Source organism: Xyrauchen texanus, chromosome 12 (genome assembly GCF_025860055.1).
Source record: "Xyrauchen texanus isolate HMW12.3.18 chromosome 12, RBS_HiC_50CHRs, whole genome shotgun sequence".
In the NCBI taxonomy this organism is placed as follows: Eukaryota; Metazoa; Chordata; class Actinopteri; order Cypriniformes; family Catostomidae; genus Xyrauchen; species Xyrauchen texanus.
This window is the reverse complement of record NC_068287.1, coordinates 24,548,972-24,568,975: the sequence shown is the minus strand read 5'-3', so window position 1 is coordinate 24,568,975 and position 20,004 is coordinate 24,548,972. Positions and strand designations below refer to the sequence as shown.

General features: G+C 37.4%; 1 protein-coding gene across 3 annotated transcripts in view; it reads right to left on the bottom strand.

Moving 5' to 3' along the window:
- septin9a (septin 9a) overlaps positions 1–20,004 on the bottom strand; it is a 137,855-nt gene that overhangs the window by 88,481 nt on the left and 29,370 nt on the right. Inside the window, exon 1 of one of the 3 annotated variants that reach the window (XM_052138910.1) lies at positions 16,095–16,382. The exons of the other annotated variants lie outside the window; for them this stretch is intronic. Within the exon in view, the coding sequence (XP_051994870.1) occupies positions 16,095–16,149 (55 nt within the window). The 5' untranslated portion in view covers positions 16,150–16,382. Of the gene's footprint in view, positions 1–16,094; positions 16,383–20,004 lie in introns of those variants that run through there. 3 annotated transcript variants of the gene reach the window in all.

Below are 20,004 nucleotides of genomic sequence, written 5' to 3'. Positions count from 1 at the left end.
AATATACTTCGCACTATAAACTATGTAATATCTATTTGAATTTACGAGAGACATAGACCAAAGAGCTGAAAAGGCATAATGCTTTGATATATAACAGGATCTGTCTCTTTTAAGCTCTATCCTCAAACAACCTTTTCATTGACAGGCAGGAAGTAAATGATTACAGACAGATTTTATTGTGTCCTCCATTACCCTTTCCGTGCTCTTTCAGTGAATATTAAGTCTGAGATCACAACACCTTACAGTACACTACAGCCAAAGCAAACATATGATCTCTTGCATAAGAATCATCCTCTCTATATGAGGCGTGCACATTTTTCACAGTGTATCGTGCTAGACACATTTGATGAGAGCTCAGACAGTGTCTGACTTTGAAACTTCAGTCAGTCCATGGTTTAAAAATTACCAACTGTTTTGTGCATCCAAATGATCATAGAATGTATTGAAATACCTGCATCAAGGAAAACCTAAATGTGAAGTTGAACTAGATATTATGAGTGGTGCTTGCTCAAACAAAACTAATTGGCAATGCTAGGGTGTTATTGGTGGTTGCCAGAGTGTTGTTAAACTTTTTTGCATATTGCAATGCAGTTTAGGGCTGCACGATAATGGTGAAAATTATAATCATTATTATTTTGCTCAAACTTTTAATCACAATTGTTATTCATGATTATTCTTTCATTTGATAAAATTTTGAATTAGAGGGCTGCACAATTTGACAACAACAACAAAACAATCACTGTTTATACTGCTTAGCTATACATTCTGAGCCCTTTTTTAGGAACACTAAGGTCCTTGTAAAGTGCCCAACATGCTCTTCTGCTGTTCGACAAGCATTCTGAGATGCTATTACAATTGTACAGAGTGATTATCTGAGTTACAGTAGACTTTCTGTCAGCTTGAACCAGTCTGACCATTCTCTGTTGACCTCTCTCATGAACAAGGCATTTCAGTCCACAGAACTGAAGCTCACTGGATGTTTTTTGTTTTTGGGACCATTCTGAGTAAACTCTAGAGACTGTTGTGTGTGAAAATCACAGGAGATCAGCTGTTAAAGAAATACTCAAACCAGCCCGCCTGGCACCAACAATCATGCCAAGGTCAAAATCACTGAGATCAAATTTGTCCTCATTATGATGGTTGATGTGAACATTATCTGAAGCTCCTGACCTGTATCTGTATGATTTTATGCATTGCACTGCTTCAAATTCTAATTCTAAAAGAACAACAAGAAACAAAAAATACATTTACCAGCAGCTCTCATGCTGAACAAGGTGTTAAAACTACAAACTATAATAAATTATAGTTTTTTCAATTAAGTAATGTTTTGCCCATGCTTTACTGCTAGTAGAAAGATTTACTCTGTACAGTTTGCACTTGAATCCTCTTTAAGAGATCCATTTTAAATAATTATTGTTATCATCATCATCATTATATTGCAGCATACAATAGTATTAAACAATAGTAATATATTTCTCTAACAATTTAGCACGCATTGCTACACGGTTGGTGACGCATTGCAACACGGTTTGTGGAAAACTAAAGGAAGATTGTGTCCTCCTTACATACATGGTGAAGTACTCTCATCTCTTCCTCAGTCAACAAATCCCCAGTCCCATGGGGTTACTTTACATTTATTTAGACACTTGTAATGGCCAAACATATTTGTAATTTGTGCTTACAGGCCCAAGTCACAGAAACCCACCCTCAAACCTCAATGATTTTCTCGTCCCTAGATATGGCTTGAATCCCTCCTTCAATCCATGTTATCATTCACCAGTGAAAAAATCACAACTATTTCTCCTCATCAAGCCACACAACTTGATGTATCATTCATGTCGGTAGAACAAATGGTGTGAGGTGAGTTACACACCAAAGATAATACTTCAGGTTAAGGGTTTGTATAAATCCCTGACCCCAAGTATGAGCAATAGTGATGCCTTAGCAAGCCCTACTTAAATAAAAGTAGCTATTTGGTCCAAATTATCCAAGCGATGATTGTAACAGTTCAACTGTAATTTCAGGCATGAGCAATCTGTCGTAATTATCACAGTCAGTTCTGCTTTGCCAAATAGCCAAAGTCTCAGATGTGTTTGTGGTATGCGCAGGCAAAAACAGCAGGATACAAACAGATAGTGTGATTATTCTGTAATGATATGTTTGGCCTTGCTCATCTGTGGAGTGTTGGGAGATGTGTGATGCAGCCTGAGGCTGTGGTGGGAAATGGGCCGCACAAAGTCACATAAAAGCACCCTCTCTCCCTCTCCCACTGTACACACAGCTGCAGTGTTGGATAAACACATACATACATCCAATCAGAAACACTATCCTGGTGTGCCCACAAGTACACGTGCACGTAGATCTATGGAAGAAAAAGGTTAGAGACAGAGACTGTAGATGTAAGCAATGTAGATATGTTATTGCATTAGAACATTTAAAGTAAAACAAAATGGCATTTATTTTAAAGAAATAAAACAGTTTTCAAGAAAAAAAACATTTGCTAAAAAAAAGTTTGTTAATTATAAAACAATAGCTATGCTATTCAAAATGAAGACTAAAGGTGTTGTGATACTTTCTGGTGGTAAATCTTAGGACACCTCCACACTAATACGTGTTTGTTTCAAAAAGCATCTTTTCTCAACATTTTGGCCTTTTGTCCACATTGAGACAGTGTTTTAGTCTTAAACTCAGTCTTTTAAGTTTTTCGAAAATTCGACGTGAATAAATATAAAAAAGCCATCTTCGCATTAAAATGTGGACAGGAAAAAGGGAGATATCTAAAAACCGATGATGTAGACATGTGATCCATTCAACCCAAAACAATCAAGATGACAGCCCATGTTGTAACAGTGTTGTTGGGCCTGATATTCACTTTGATAGTGTTGTTAAAGATCAATGTTACTTTGTACAACCTTCATATCACATTCCTTCAAAGGTGATGGGAAGTTTACTCTGAATTGCTGTCAGTCGACGGAACATGAGGACAATTGCAATGCATTTCAGACCGTACATGGAACAGCAATATTTTGCAAGCGTAGTCAGGGGATTTAAGAGTTTTCATTTACATTAACACTTATTAGTTTAGCAAACACTTTTATCTAAATCCAGCTCTCATATGTTTCTGTGTAGACGAGAAACTTTTGGAAAATGCGTGAAAACAGCAATGTGGACTGAGAGACTTTCGAAAATGAAAACGCTGTTTTCAAATGTATCCATATTAATGTGTATGTAGGCTTAGTGGCACATGTCCATAGTTAATGTGATGATGAACTACACAAGCGGTTACTCTGCTAGCAGGGCTGGATGCAGGGGTGGACTGGCCATCGTGAGAACCGGGCGGGCTGGTGGGCCGGACGCAAAACTGACAAATGGGCCATGATACGCTGAAATGAGCCAGCGCGTTATGCAGAACGGGCCACAAAATGGCACCGCGCTATGCAGAAGGGGGCAGCAATATGCAGAAAAGGACAGCAACCCCCCCAAACAATTTTTGGGCCAGTTTCTATGTAAAATCCCAGGCCGATTTCTCTTCCCAGTACACTCCTGTCTGCTAGGGCACCAGTGTGAACTTCAGGGGAGCTGACTTCATGCCCACTAAAATTGAACTTGACACCAATTTCATAAATTTGGTAGCCAATCAACTTGCATGTTCTTTCTTTGCCTAAAAAATGAATTAGCTCAATTTGCAATCAAGACAGTTACAGTGCCCTATGAGAGTTTTCTCTGAAACCCTCCACCTCTCCATTTCCAACTATCAAGATCTGCAACAACAGAAGAGAATGACCATGGGGTTGTATTTATGGCTAATTGTGAAGCAGCACGTCCACAAGCTTAACTCAGAATCTCTGTGTATTTTCTTGAGTAGTAAGTCTATGTATTTACTCTGCAGCAGCAGTATAGCAATTCTAGTCCACAAAGACCAATATACAGTAAATATGTCTTATCCACATTGACATGCAAAATCTTTAGAGGCACAATGACTGAACTGAAGATTGTTCTGAGAAAAGCTCTAGCATACTGTAATTTGTTTGCAGATGCCACTTTGTTTAGAATTTTATTAATTACAGTATGCAAAAAAAAAAAATATAATAATACTAATTAAAATAAAAATCTTACATGGTGTGGCTTATTTATACAAATTATTTTGGGGCCACTATACTGTGTGCGTTTCATTGTTTTAATAAAAAATATTGATCTGTCTTCAAGGCCAAATCCAATGCCAACATTTAATTATCTTCATGAAAGGCAAATAAAATCTCAACAATGGAGGAAAAGACATGAAACTAAAGACTGATATGACAACTGTAATCTGCACACTGTTTTTCTCATGCACTTCCCTCATCTTTTCTGTAAACTTTCATTATTTCATCCTGCTATCTGTTTATTGATTCCCCTCTTATCCCACAAATGCACCCACAATTCTTCTCAAAATGATTGTGAAATAGTTTTGAGTGTCTCGCAACTAGAGGTTGACCGATTAATCGGCCGATTTTTAGCATTTTTTAACATAATCGGCATCAGTCAATATCCAAGTATATCAAGACGGTTATTAGGCAGGCACATCTGTGGGCAGCCTAGTGTTGTTGTGGAACACGTGTTCGACGCACACTGCCCCTAGAGTCATTTTCCAGCAGAGTGAGCAGACCTCATCCAGTGCATAAGGAAGGAGCTAAGTTCCTTGGAGAGAACAGTAAGGATTATATTTGTATAACTTCTTTATATTTAATTAAAAACTTTTGATATGTTACTGCCAACTTCGAGAAAAAACGCGACATGACATTCGGCTACTTTGGATATTGATAGCGTATTTGAAGTTGCATTATCACAGCAGAAGGGCTGCTATCATGTCACAATGACAAGTAAGCAAGAAATTTGCAATTACAGACAGTGAATCTGAGACTTTTATTTGTTCTGTTTGTGTGTCTTATATTTGAGAGGGTTGTCACTCAATGCAGAGAAATAAGTAATAAAAAAGATACCAACGCGCTATAGGCTAGTGAAGGACTGGCTTTGGTAAGCTCAGACGTTATCGCTTCTGCTGTCGGTACTGGAGAAATTAAGAAAATACATTTATTATTGCTATAAATATAAAGTTATTTTATCTCGCCAGCCATTTCTATGTATAATAATTCTATGAAACCATTCGTCTGTGATGCAATTTAGCTATTCGCAGTCAGAGAGAGAGAGAGAGAGAGAGAGAGAGAGAGAGAGAGAGAGAGAGAGAGAGAGAGAGAGAGATCGCGCGCACAGCGAGCACAACACAGCCCTGCTAAATGAGTGACAGAACTAAACATTCAAACGTAGCCTGGTTTAGATCTGTGATTTTAGTCTGATTTTATTTTATATTTCGCCTTCCAAAGATTATAAAAAGAATATTTATACATAAGCCGCATTCTGTCTAGCACAACTTCCTTCCCTTCACAGCGGTGCACTGACATTTCTCCCTAAAACTCAAACTTAACGTCAGAATCAGCACGATCGGTGATTGTTGTAAAATGCAGTCTAGCTACTGTTGCTAAATTGCGGGACGCGTTTAATAATAAAAAGAGCGCAAGAGATACCGTTCCCAAGGCGGCGCGCTCCGAAACACACCGCAACGAGACAAGCAAAGTATAGGCTATTTTGGGTTTCATGTGCGCTTCTAAACAATCAAATATACACACAAATATGTCTAAACGACCGGCTTGGAGATTCACTTAAACACAGTTTATGTCTTAAATGGACGTAGTTATGGAAATAGTTGGGAGAAAATATGGCGCATCAGGAGCCTATTAGATCTGAACTCGGTCTTAAAGGGGAGGCATCCTAATAAACATGTTGATGATTGAGCCATTACTGCGAATCAAACAACAAAAGGCAAAGAGAAAATCACTTACAGCTCTTGAATGAATAACTTCTGCATTAATAAGCATTAATCTATCTATGATAAACTATGCAGTGTTATTTTACAATTGATTACTTTATTTGATTTCTTTTTAGACCACACCTGAGCAGTAATGTTAGTAGACCTTCCTGAAATTAAATCACTGTGCCTATATAACGTTTATCTTAAAACGAACCGTCAAGAATACAGTTGAAGTACCGGATCGATAAGCAGTATCGGTAAGAGTAGTAATACCATTAAATCCTTAACGATACCATCCCTAGTTATGCCTGTGCATAATGGATGCTCTGAATATTGGATTATGTGTCTGGATTGTCCCTTAATTAAAGCTGCATTTGGATCTCAACCTTCGTGTCTCGGAGCAGTTCGTAACACCTGCTTTGTTTATTTAATATATTTGTTATACATTATTTATACAATATGTTTTTACATTATACATTTTTAATTTAAGTGTCAAGTGTTCAATAAATGTATTTGTTGAGAAATTTTGTCTATCTTAAGTAATTATTTGTGTTACATTTTATCTTTCAAATAAAAGGTTCAAATAAGAGGTTAAAAACAAGCACATATCGGCCAAAATAAATCGGCTGCATTAATCGGCCATCGGCCGACCCGGATTTCAAAATATCGGCATCGGCCTGAAAAAACCAATATCGGTCGACCTCTAATCGCAACCTATTTCATCTAACTTTAAATCTGAGAAGACAAGTGGTAAGAACATAGAGCTGCATCTCTGCTCATAACTCTGCTTACTCATACACTTGCACGGCAGATTTTCAAGAACTAGATGTCAATAATGGTGGCACATCTGTTATGAAAAGCTTGAAAAGGTCCATAAAAAAGAGCCTTATTATTCTTTCAGTTGCAGATGCTCATAAACTTCGCAGTCATGAGATTGTTCACCACAACACGTGCGCATAGCTCAAATACATGCTTTGAAGGAGCACATCAATATTTTCATGCCTCAGTGCATTTATACATTTTGCTGACATTATGAGGTTAACATTATGCCCATTTCCTTAATTTCAAAATTGAATAAATTCATTGCACCATTACCAATCTGAAGCCTTCTTTGAACGTGGGAATTAATTTTACTCCATGATCAAACAAGAATAAAAACAAAGACTAACACACACAAAGCTAATGTTCCTTAACTGATGGGCCTCCCCATTAACTAAAAGGAGAGCATTACGCAGCATTAAGGGGCATTCATAGAGACAGTGATTCACAGCAACATAGCAAATAGAAGTAATGTATTCTCAAAGTTGATTTGAGCCACACAGACTGTTGGAGACGCTTGTAGCACAATTGATAGCATATATTGTTAGCCGGTTTTGTTTAGCTGCCATCTGCTAAAATGACTATCATGAACACTTTGTTACCACAGATGTTTTTTAACATTAGCCATATATTCACTATTCACTGACTTAGGCTATTGAAACTGTTAAAATGAAAGCAGTAATGAATGCATTTCTAGCCCAGAGGTAAAGTTGTAGAGAACCACACTATAAAGTACATACTTCTCTTTACAGTGTGGTCAGTCTTGCCTATAAGTTCTACAAATAGTCACGCTTGATGGTGAATTCAGAGACATTATTTAGCTTTAAATGAAAAAAATGAAAGTGGTTTGGTTACAGCATAATGAGCCAAAGTCTGAAATAGTTGTCATTTGTCCCTAAAATGCCACTTTAGGTCTTTCAGTGCCGTGATCTCACTCAATGTCGGAACACTCTCACTCCGTTGTTTACCTACAAATGATGCTGACTGTGTGTGTACACATCGGTGTAGGTTTAAAAAAAACACACTGCTCCATTCAGGTCCAAAAAAACAGGTCTAGATTTAAAGAAACTTCAAGTCTGGTGAACCCACCATTTTCGTCACCCGCAGAATTCAGGGCTTTCAGTGGAATTTCCTCCTTCCCTCATCTGTAAGTTTTAGCACAAAGCCAGAACACACTGTTTGTCTGCTCCTCTTTCTGTCTCTCTAACATATCAATCCACTTCTTCCACAGAAGTCCCCGTTCACAGTGATGCAATTTTATCACTGGAGATCACCAGGTCAGTGTACTGTTGGTCACTCCTGCCACTGGACGCCTTAATGTTATTGGTGGACTGTGCAACTGTCCATAGCTGTTGAAAATCTGATGATTAATTAGATGAATGACCAATTAATGCATGCATGCCTTTTCTCAACTGTCAACAAACCTTTCTGATAACCGATGTTCACCATGACCAAATCAGCCTTAATATTAATTCTAATTTATTATAAGTAGTATTAAAGGTAATATTAAGAGTGGAGACAGGAAAAAGGATGGGGAAAACGTAGAACAAAATGCAGAATAAAATGTCATCAGTACGAGGAAAAGCACATCCACACACCGCCATTACACCACACTGCACTGCAGCGACAATACAGGGGCAAGGTTTGTCATCAGTTTCTAGGTGCTATTTTGACAGGTGCTATTAAAACCTAGTGCAAATAGTCATTTGCTGTTACTTTATTGCTGTTTTATACATCAGTAAATCAGGTCAAGTTTACTTTGGCCCTCTTAGCAGCATGAAAAATAAAACTGTTATTCAAATTCGGACAACATTATACACAGAAATCGAGCAGATGGACATGTCCGAGGTTATCAAGTCAAGTCAAGTCATTTTTATTTGTATAGAGCTTTTTACAACACACATCATTTCAAAGCAGCTTTACAGAAACGTATATACGTAGCTATAATATAGTAATGTCTTTGCGTCATAAATTCGGTTTAATAAAAAAAAAAAACATATGATTTTAAATTGCACCTTAAAATAAATAATACATGTTATGTAAATAAAGTTTATGTCTTGGTTAATGCTTCACTGCTGCAAACACATTGCAAATATAATAATTATTATAATTTTTTCTTTTTTGCACAAATAGAACGAACCTCAATGGAATGCTGCAATTGGCACTTTTCATGATTAGTTAATTGAGGCAACTTTAATTGTTATCTTGATTATTTATTTGATTAATTGTGCAGCCCTAATCTCAACAAATTCTGACATGGTTTTCCGTGCATATTTTTTTTTACACTGTATGTGGTCAGAGACAACTCAAACAATTGAACAGTGAAATTACTCACAGTAAAAACAAATTTGTCAGTTTACAGTAAATTCCTGTCTACTAGTTGATGACTTTCACAGTATATTTTAAAGTCGTATTCTACAATTTATTACAAATAAAAGACAACTGTATACTGTGACTTCACAGTGAACAAGAACAAGAAATTACTGTAATTTAGCAATGCTTTGTTATAGAATCACAAATAGTTCATCCATCTTGTTACTGAGAGATCGTACATTGGAAAGTGTTATTAAAGACGCGGCTCCAGATATCCCCTGCCATTAATAACACTTTCCAATGTATGATCTCTCAATAACAAGATGGATGAACTATTTGGAAGAGTAAAATTTGACAATGATTTTAAAAGAAGTAATTTGATTTGCTTCACTGAGACATGTCTTAAAGAAGGGATCAAAATTGCTCTTCCTGGATTTACCACAATTTGAGCAGATGGAGATAAACATAAATGTCAAAAATCAATTGGGAGGGGGATTGTGCATGTTCATTGACAACAACTGATCTTTCAGACCATTTTATTTGCTAAGAGAATTTGGTCAGATTACAATCATTTTTATATAGGTACCGGGGCCGAAGTACGAGGAAGCAGTGCGCAGGATATCAACAAGCTTCAGCAATGCAGTTTCATGCTCTATGGACCAGCCTGTATTTGTCCTGGGAGACTTCAACTCTCGTAATATTTTAAGCCATTTTCCAACTCTTCAACAATATGTAGACTGTCCTACTCAACACAATCGGACTCTCAACCAATGCTTTGGCAACATGCCCAATGTCTACAAAGCAAGATGCAGACCACCGTTGGGTGAGTCAGATCATAAGGGTATCTGCTGCCAAAGTACAAAGCAAGAGACAACTGTTGTCAAAGAAATTCAACAGTGGTCAGATGCTAGTAATGAGAGATTGTTTTGACCATACAGACTGGGATATCTTTTTTGACAATTGTGCTGATGCAAATGAACTTACAGAGTCAATCACATCATATATTAACTTTGTGAGAGCAATGTTATAAGCACTAAAACAATCAAGATATACCCAAACAATAACGTATGGGCTACAAAAGAAATATAAAGGTGTCTTAGTGAGAAAAAGACTGCATTTATTAAAGGTGATAAGGTTTTATTTAGAGAGAAAAAACAGGAGTTAAGGACAATTATAAAAAGTTTCTGGCAGGAGTAGAGAGCCAAGATGGAAAAACAGATTAATACTGGCAATGCTAAGAAAGCTTGGGACAGTCTTAATGTCATGATGGGTAGGGATGCGAATAAATGGCAAAGCCTTCCTAGAGATAACATCACTCTGGCAAATTAATTTAACAAGTTTTATAGTTGGTTTGATGCAGGTTATCACAGTGTGTCTATGGACAATGCATGCAGTTTGGTAAAAGACTGGAAGCCAATGACATTGACAGAGAGTGAGGTAGTAACCTTGCATAGATTAGACCAAGTAAGACTCCAGGCTCTGATGGGAGTCCTCAAAGGCTGTATCAGTTGAAAACTGTTTTAACAAGATTATTCCAATATTTACTTGATGTAAATGAAATGAAAAAAAAAACATAATAATAATAATTTACAATTCTTGTTGCACTTAAATCTGTTTTGTATACTATTCTGATGATAGTGAAAATTTGTAGTATGGCACTTTTCATACCACTGTCTCCTGAAGATGATTTGCTTATGTTTTCCTCTTTTGTTGTCATTTGTCATTTGGCAGACGCTTTGGATAAAAGCGTCTGCCAAATGAATAAATGTAAATGTAAATATACGTTAATGAAATGCAGATCCATGATGATAATCTTTGTCTGTTTAAATATGCAGATGACATGGCTCTGGTTGGGTTAATACAGAGAGATGATGATAATAATAGACTGGAATGCTTATATAATAACAAAATTAGTACTTTATTGCAATGGTGTCAAGCAAGTGCTCTGTTGATAAATGACAACAAGACAAAATAATAAATAATTCACAGAAGGGGAATTTAAGTCTTTATGTCTGCCTGTAATACTTAATTTAAATAAGAATTTAAATATCTTGGTATGATCATAGACATTAATTAAAAATTATCCAAAAATACAGATTACATTTATAAGTGAGCACTGCAAAGATTGTACTTTCTCTGGAAATCAAACAGGTTCAGAGTAAGCAAAGACATTCTTCAAATGGTGTATACAAGTCTTGTGGAGAGCATTCTGTGTTACAACATTACATGCTGGTATGGAAATAAAGGGACCAGCAACAGGAGTAAAATAAACAGAATAGTAAATACGGCAAGTAAAATAATTTGAAGACCTCAGAGACAGATACACAAAATCTATACAACACGCACTAGAAGGAAAGCAATTTTGATAGTAAATGACCCATCTTTTTACCCTCTTTTTAATGAATTTGAAAAACTGCCAACAGGAAGACGTTATAGAGTGCCTAGAACAACAAAGAATATTTTTAAGAGATCTTTTATTCCGTCGTCAGTTATTTTATTAAATAAATGAATTGGGAATTGTAATATTTTTTTCTCTCCCATTTTGATGATGTGCAATGATTACCCACTTATCAGTACTGATGTATTTTTATTTTATTGTAGTATATTGTATATAGTTCGCAAAAGGTATATAGTATGTATGTATATATGTTTAACTTTTTTGTGTACTTGTCTTTGTGTGTTATTCATGCCAGTTTGGGGCCAAAGACAAATTTCCATGAAAATGGACAATAAAGTTAAATTCGTTCAATTATCATTTGAATGTTTTTTTTATATGCAGTGTTTGTTAATTGTCACGTTTTATATGCTGTGTTGATATCTTACGTGCTTGATTGACAACTCATGATAAAAACATTAATGAGTGATAAAACCATATTATAGCCTAGCTTTGCAAACTTCCTTCACTGTTCTATTAAAATGAAACTATTCCTTTACTTTCAAATGCATCATATGGTGTAGTTTATATACATCATGGTCTGACATAAAGTCAACCACTAAATTGACTATTTTCTCCATACATCACAGTAAGATAAATTGTGTTCTTGGACACAACTGCATCAACTGGAACAAATTTAATTAGTAATCAATAAGGTAAGCTCCCATCCAAAGGGAACTTTATACACAATAATGGTGACTTTTTCCCATAATGCAGTGCGATATTCAATATAGTAAATATAATATAGTAAACATGAACAAATGGGTTATGTCTGATGGACTGTTTTTGTTTTATTTATTTCGTTTTAACTATAAAAACAAATGAACAAATAATATCAGCAGTCTTTTTTGACATCTCAGATATTGCGTGTGTGTGCGCGTATGTGTGTGTGACAAGCGCTAATGCATACAGACAAACAGATTATCTGTGCAAGGAAAATCATACTCGATCTGTCAATCTGTAAACTGTTATTGTGGTGCTTTTGTGATAGTTTGGCTGTCTCTATCAGAAAACAAACATATTATATGCCTGAAAAAGCTGTTTGAGTAGCTATTTGTGTGAATGAACCACATCTGTACCTAAACAGATGTGGCTGCGTGCATGGGATGATCGTGTTTACATGCGATGACTGTGCATATACATGCTGTGAACTGTTATTGTGGTACTTTTGTTGTGACAATTTGGTTGTTTGTTACATAAAATAAGCATATTATGTGCTTGAAAAGATTCTTTGAGTAGCCCTTTGGATAAATGGCAACCGATACTAATGTAAACAAAAGGCAGGACGCATCGTAGGAAGATCCTGTTTGATGTATTGACTGTGCGTATAAGAGCTGTAAAATGTTTAGCGTGGAACTTATGTGATGAGTTGGATGTATGTCTATAAAATAAACGTATTCTGTGGTTTAAAAGACTATATGAGTAACTGTTTGAGTGAATATAAATTATAGACGCTTGACCAGTGCAGACTGTGTCAGTGCGAAAGCTGACTTGAATCCGGTAGCTTGTAAAGTAAATTGTTGTTGCAGAAACATACTCTGCGTGGCCCAGTTATTAACCGTCATATAATGCATGTATGACGGTACAAATTAAAGGGGTAAATCTTGTAAAATCCTGGCAAATTTGACAGTGTACAGTACCTCACATGAGAGATCACATGAACTCCAATGTCTTTACTCCCATTGGGCAACAAATTGCTGTAATTTGCATAAAGTTAAACTTTTCTCAATTTCGTCAAATCACTGGGCATAGGTAACTGTCTGTCACACATGCAGCTGGAAATAGGCAACTCTCATTGAAAAACAATGACTTCTGGTCACTTTGTCACTGCAGATTGCTGTCAGTGCTAACGCCCCTCCAGAGTGAATGTCATCCAGGTGCACAAGCTCAGAGGAGAGCTAAAGCCTCTCTTCCGGGTGATCCAGGTCATCATCCTTACTTAGTAAGACCACCCTGTCCTGACCCACATGGTATTCCTCCTCCACTCCACTAACCTAGTCACTTCATTCCTTCCAATATTTGGCCCATTGGAATGCATTCCAAGGCTTAAGAAGTGATGACACTGAGAAAGCCAGACAAGTGGAAATGTGTCTTTTGTGTGTTGGTACATATGAAAGATCGAAAAGGCGTGTGTGTCTGTCAGGGTCTCTTGCAGCAGGATGAGAGGTGTTGAGAGAGGAAAGGAGAGAGGAAGGAGAGGAAAGTGGGAAGAGGGGGGATGACTGAGCAAATCAATGCCAGGAGCACAGTGATGAAAATAATGAAAGACAGCGCTTAAAAGGATAGTTCACCCAAATAGGAAAATTATGTCATCATTTAGTCTTCCTCATGTTGTTCCGAACCCATATGACTTTTGTTCTTTCGAAATACACAAAAAGAGATGTTAGGCAGAATGTTAAGCCACAATCACTATTCACTTTTATTTAATCTTTTATTACATCAATTTAATTGAATGGTGACTGCAGCTTACTTCCTGTCTAGCATCTCCTGTTATGTTCCAAAGTGAAAGAATGTCACTTTGATACAAAATAAGAGTAAGTAAACGATGACAGCATTTTGATTTTTAAGTGAACTATCCTTTAAAGTTAAATAATTTACTCATCCTAATGCTATCCCAGATGTGTGTGACTTTCATTCTTCTGCTGAACACAAATGAAGATTTTTAGATATAATTTATAATATTTCATAAAGAATACCTCAGCTCTGTAGGTCCTCACAATGCAAGTGAATGGGTACCAAAAATTTGAAGCTCAAAAAGTGCATATAGGCAGCATAAATATAATCCATAAAACTCCAGTGGTTAAATATATTTATTCAGAACTATAACTTTACTATAAATCTCCACTTTCACGTTCACATTCTTCTTTTGTTTTTACCGATTCACATAATTATTTTGTGCATGATACCTCATACTGGGCAGGGAAGAAAATATATATTAATATTTAAATACTAGTCTGTTTCTCACCCAAACCTATCATATCTCTTCTGAAGTCATAAATTAAACCACTGGAGTCATATGGATTATCGTTATGCTGCATTTATGTGCTTTTTGGAGCTTTAACATTTTGGTCACAATTCACTGGCATTATGAGGACCTACAGAGCTGAGATATTCTTCTAAAAATCTTTGTTTCTTGTTCAGCAGAAGAAAGATACAGATCTAGATGGGCATTAATGGGGAGTATCTGACAAGATAATTTTTAATTTTGGGTGAACGTTTCCTTTAAACTTGAGGAGAAGGAAGGCAGAGAGATGGGCAGGAGCAAAGCAGGGGAGCCAGGTGTTATCCTTATAGCAGTGGTGGTTAGTGTGCAGATGTTTTGTTGTTTAAAGTTGAAGTGTGTAATTTCTGCACCACTAGCATCACCAAAACGAATTGCAAAAATAATGGGTGCGTTCCATTCTGAAGGGCACATCCCTATGCCCTAATCCCTTCGAAGTCTTTACCCTTCAGAGTGAGAGCTTCGAGGGCTCAAAAATATTGCTCATTCGGAATACACTTCCACGTCATCTTCCCATGATAAAGAAGCCACTGTTACCATCACACAAGGCTGACGCTAATGAACATCACTTGCATTTAATTATAATAATCTTTATACATAATGCAAACCAAAATAAATACTTTCAAACTTTTTTTGAAGAAAAACATTTTATTTTGCATTTTATGAAGAAACGTAAGCTTCATATTAAAATGTTTGTGTTTTATTTTAATAAACCAATATTAGCCAGTAAATAATCTACAATACGTTGTATGTTCAATTATGAAATAAAATGCCATGGTGTAGTTTATACTTCATTAATTTAAACTCTCTCATTAGATTAACAGATTTAGTGAATTTACAGTCAAATGCAATCAATAATATTTTCAACCAAAAAGCCAGGGGTTTTAAATGTTTTTAAAATGTTCATTAAAATAATTTAAGACTTTTATAAACCACGGAGATTAAGGGATGTCACATGTTTTTAGAACCAGTGTGTGCAGTTGCAGCTGATTTAATACCCATTAAATTTAACAAACTTGCAGATTTATGAAGTACGGTCCAGTTCTGGTCCGCTTGGCAGCAAAGTATCCATCAGTTGAACCCTATGGAAACGTACCCTACGGAGTCTGATTTGGAACACAGGGAAGGACTGTTTTCAAACAGTTCTCCCAAACACTTCCTAAGTCTTACATTGGTCAGCCAAACTAAGTCCCGCCCCAAACTAATATAATAAAATGTTTTGAAAATGGCACACTTTAGCTTTAAAGCTGATTTCATTTTGACACTGAGGATGTTTCCTGTCATGCATGGCCATTAGTGTGGACAGCTCAGAGAAAAGAGTCAATAGCACGCACTGTGTAGGACAAACACACACACACATAGTCACTCCAGACAGCCACATGACCTGCATGACACAAACCCAGCACACATATCTTTATAAAAACAGAGAAAGACACATGCGCATAGACAGCTGAAAGACAGTAAATGACAATAACTTCATTCTAAACTAACCAATCTTGCTTTAAAACTAGTATATAACTTTTAAAAAGTTATAAAAACTATTTCCAATTAATCAAATCAAAGCATGACACTTTTACTATACAGTATGTAACACCTACTTTTTAAAGTAAGCTCTTCAGCAGTACTGAAAGAGTGTGAGAACAGAGAAAACTTTATAGAATGCATTAAAAATAAACACTAACCTTCAAAGTCCAAGATAATTCCCTCCAAATGCGCATTGACAGTGGAATCGGACATTTTGAAGATGGATCTGAGGGATCAGAGCAACCTTTCCCAGCAAGGCAAAACTCTCACAGACTCTGCGCTCCCCAGCTCCCAAACAAATCCCAAATTAGGAGGTAAGTGGGGGGCGGGGGGGGGGGTGAAGAAAGCGATCGGAGCAGTCCCCAGATCCAAGCCCACAACTTTCTTAAAGGACCAACTTAGTTTTTCCTACTTCCTCCAGCTCACTGAATGTAGCAGACCTCAGAATGAGAAAGCGATGACAACCCCCCACCCACCCCTGCTCGCTCTCTCTCTCTCTCTCTCTCTCTCTTTCACTCTCTCCCTCTGACTCCTTCCCTCCCTTCTCCCTCTCTGACACTCTGAGTTGTTCAGCTTTTAACCAGAATTATTCAATTGAATACTCAAACCACTCACATACACACATCAAAACAAGAGTTCTTTTGCAATCATAGAAAAGATAAGGTCCATTTTTTTTGTGTGCAGATATGTGTGAACACACCGAGACTGCTCATTTCTCGGCAACAGTACATATTTAATCAGAATCCCTGAGGAGAGCACGTCTGCTTTTGTGGCTTCCCCAGTAGTTTCCTGAATTTAAGCACATCTATTGCCTGAGGCCACCATGCGCCCCTTATAGAAGAGGGGCATCATAAATCAGTGACCTCATCTCCAGACCGGACTCTATCAGAGCTCTGTCTCTGCCCACACCTCCTCCAGAGCCACCAGTGCACACTTTCATTAGACCACTCCAGATGTTCTTTTTGTGCAGTCAGAAAACAACTGTTTAGCTGCAGAGTTGAGTAGCTGGTTATAGCACTTTAACAGATTTGATCTGCTAACTGCAGATAAGGTGCCGTTCGACTGGTTTGTTGGGTTTTTACCATTTCCCAGAAGGAAATCTCCCTTTCAACTTAGCTGAAGGAAAAAAAAAATTAAACTAGTATTCATGTTCACGCTGTTACAGGCTGATTTATGCTGGTTTGGTGTTGGTCTAGCTGGCAGACCAGAATGGCAATATACTGTTCACCCATAATTCTGTCATCAATTACTTATTCTCATGTTGTTTCAAACCTGTATTGACTGTTAGACAGAAGGTTAGCCACAGTCTCCAGTCACTTTAATTGTGTGGAAGATTAAATTAAAGTGAATGGTGACTGAGGCTAACATTCCACCTGACATCTTGTTTTGTGGTCCAATGTAAGAAAGAAAGTCACACAGGTTTGGAATGGCATGAGGGTGAGTAAATAATGACCATTTTTATTTTTCCTTTTAAAAAGCCTGGTGGGGACACCAACACACCAGCATGATATGCTGGTCTTTTCAGAATGGTATGAAATCCCCATCCAACGCACCATATACCCCATGGTGCTAAAATCCTTAGCACCATGACTGCTGGGAAGCACTATAAAATGGTTGGCTTTGCTGTAGACTTGGACAGTGACTATGTTTACTTGGACACCAGAAAGTGTCTTATTGTAAGAAAGCAGCATTCCGGTTTATATGCACTGTATTAGAGGCATACACTTTACCCCTTATTCATGCGGCTTGGTGAGAAAGCATAATTATCCACACCAACGTAATTTCCCTGCAATGCTTGTGTAAATTACAAACATGGCATCTGAGAAAGACTTTGCTATTTTATTATCTGTTGCTTCAGTTTATTTCCAGATATTCCAGAGTTGTTGCTGTGTTTCTTTTCTTAACTTTCCATCGCGATCTGCAGAGGAATTGCGCTGCAATATTAGGGTTTCCCTCTTATGTTAAACTCTAGAATTCCTCCAATGTACAAGCCCATATACACGAACGTGAGGAACAGTCGATATTAACTTTCCATCGCGATCTGCAGAGGAATTGCGCTGCAATATTAGGGTTTCCCTCTTATGTTAAACTCTAGAATTCCTCCAATGTACAAGCCCATATACACGAACGTGAGGAACAGTCGATATTTTACATTAGTGTGTATAAATCAGCATAGTTTATAGTGTATATATATCCTTTTCCTTCTGTACTCCCAGAAATGTTGAATTCTTTTAGCTGTGTTGACTTGTTTTTGGGCTTCATACTATGCACACACATGCACACTCTTCAAACACTCAACAGAATGCTGCTTATGTGTTTACATGACCACATTATGCAGCGTTCTCCATGTGAAACCCAGGTGTCTAAAATGCTTTCTCTTAATTCTCTTAAGTGGCATAAGGAAAACAATGCCGCTTTCTGTAAAACTGGAATAAACCATTTTCTTAAGTGCATGTAAACATTGTCAGTGATGTTGGCGATAGGGGGTTTACATCTTGCAATGAGGGCTAAAGTGTCATAGGCCAGAGCATACAAAAACAGGACATGATTCAAGCTGTATGTGACTAATCATAAAGCAGATTTAACAGCTCTCCAGGCATGTCTAATGCAAACACCAGGCCCCTTGCTTACAGACATGCAAACACACAAATCCATATACACACTTTACAAATCCGGGAGGGGAGGAGTAAAAGAGAGTCCGTTATCATAGTATAACCTGAGAATTAAAAAGTTAGCAAGACTGTAATTAATTATGCAACAGTTAGTTCCGGTCCTCGAAACTTATATGACAAGAGCCTATCCAAACAGAATAGAGCAGCTAGATGTGTTCATTTGAATATCTCTTTGTGAAAATAAAGATTTGAGCCAGCAGGTGGTGACAAAAGAATGTCAGTTGAGCTGATGTTGACAAACTGTGTGTTGTCAGTCAGTGCATGAGTTTCTGTGAAGTCATCCCGAATTGTCCCTCACTCATGATCGTTCAGTTTACTACAACACTATAGCTGAGAATCAGAGTTAAAATGATAGCTTGAGCATTTCTGCCAACCACAGTGAAGAGTCTCAGGACTTATACCTGATACCGAAGTTTTTGAGTTGGGAGAAGACATAAACTTTCAACATGATGAAGGAGAGAATGCTTTCTGTTCTTTCTGTTCCACAAGAAATATACAAGAATGAATTTGGCATCTTTCATGTTATCTCGCCAACAATAAAACAAGTGAGTAAAATACACGTAGGATAATTCCGATAGCACAAATGTCATCATCACTCCCACGACTGGAGTGGATTACTACCACAGCTGAGGAATAAAGTTTAAATAACAGCTGTAGCATTACTGTTCATCACCGCAACAGACGCAGGTAATCACATGGTCAAAATCTCTCTCTCTCTCAGACACAGACACACACTTCCTTGTTTCTCCAATAACTTGTTAGAAACAGACCAAGATGTCATTACTAGTTCTAAAGTGTAGGGATGCACCGAAATTTCGGCCGCCGAAAATTTTCGGCCGAAAATGGCACTTTCGGTTTTCGGCCGAAAGAGAAAAAAGGCCGAAAATATGAGCCGAAAATATATACCTCCTCGCCCCGCCCCTCAGTGCTCAGATTTCAATCTGGATCGATCTAGCCCTTATCACAGCGCTACCAAACAAAGGCCGATCATGTCAGCGGTGTGGAAATTCTTCGAAGTTTCTGATAAGGACATCAAATTTGCGATCTGCAGTGTTTATTCAGCAGAACTTTCAAGATATATATATATATATATACAGAATACAGCAAGAGATTCTACAGGAAAATGTCACAACTAGCGCAGCTACACCACAACTTGAGACGTATTTATCTGAACTACGCTAGAAGCGACAATCCCCTTGACTACGGGCGCATAAACAAAGACGGCTTTCCATTGCTTGCGCGGATTGCGCACAGGTATTTATCTGCCCAAGCACCAGCACAGAGAGTGAGAGACTGTTCAGTGCAGCATCTCATGTTCTTGATGAGCTTTCTGACAGGAGAGACTGTCAGAACGTTTAGCAACTTTTGTTCTTGAAGAGAAACCTGTCACTTGTAC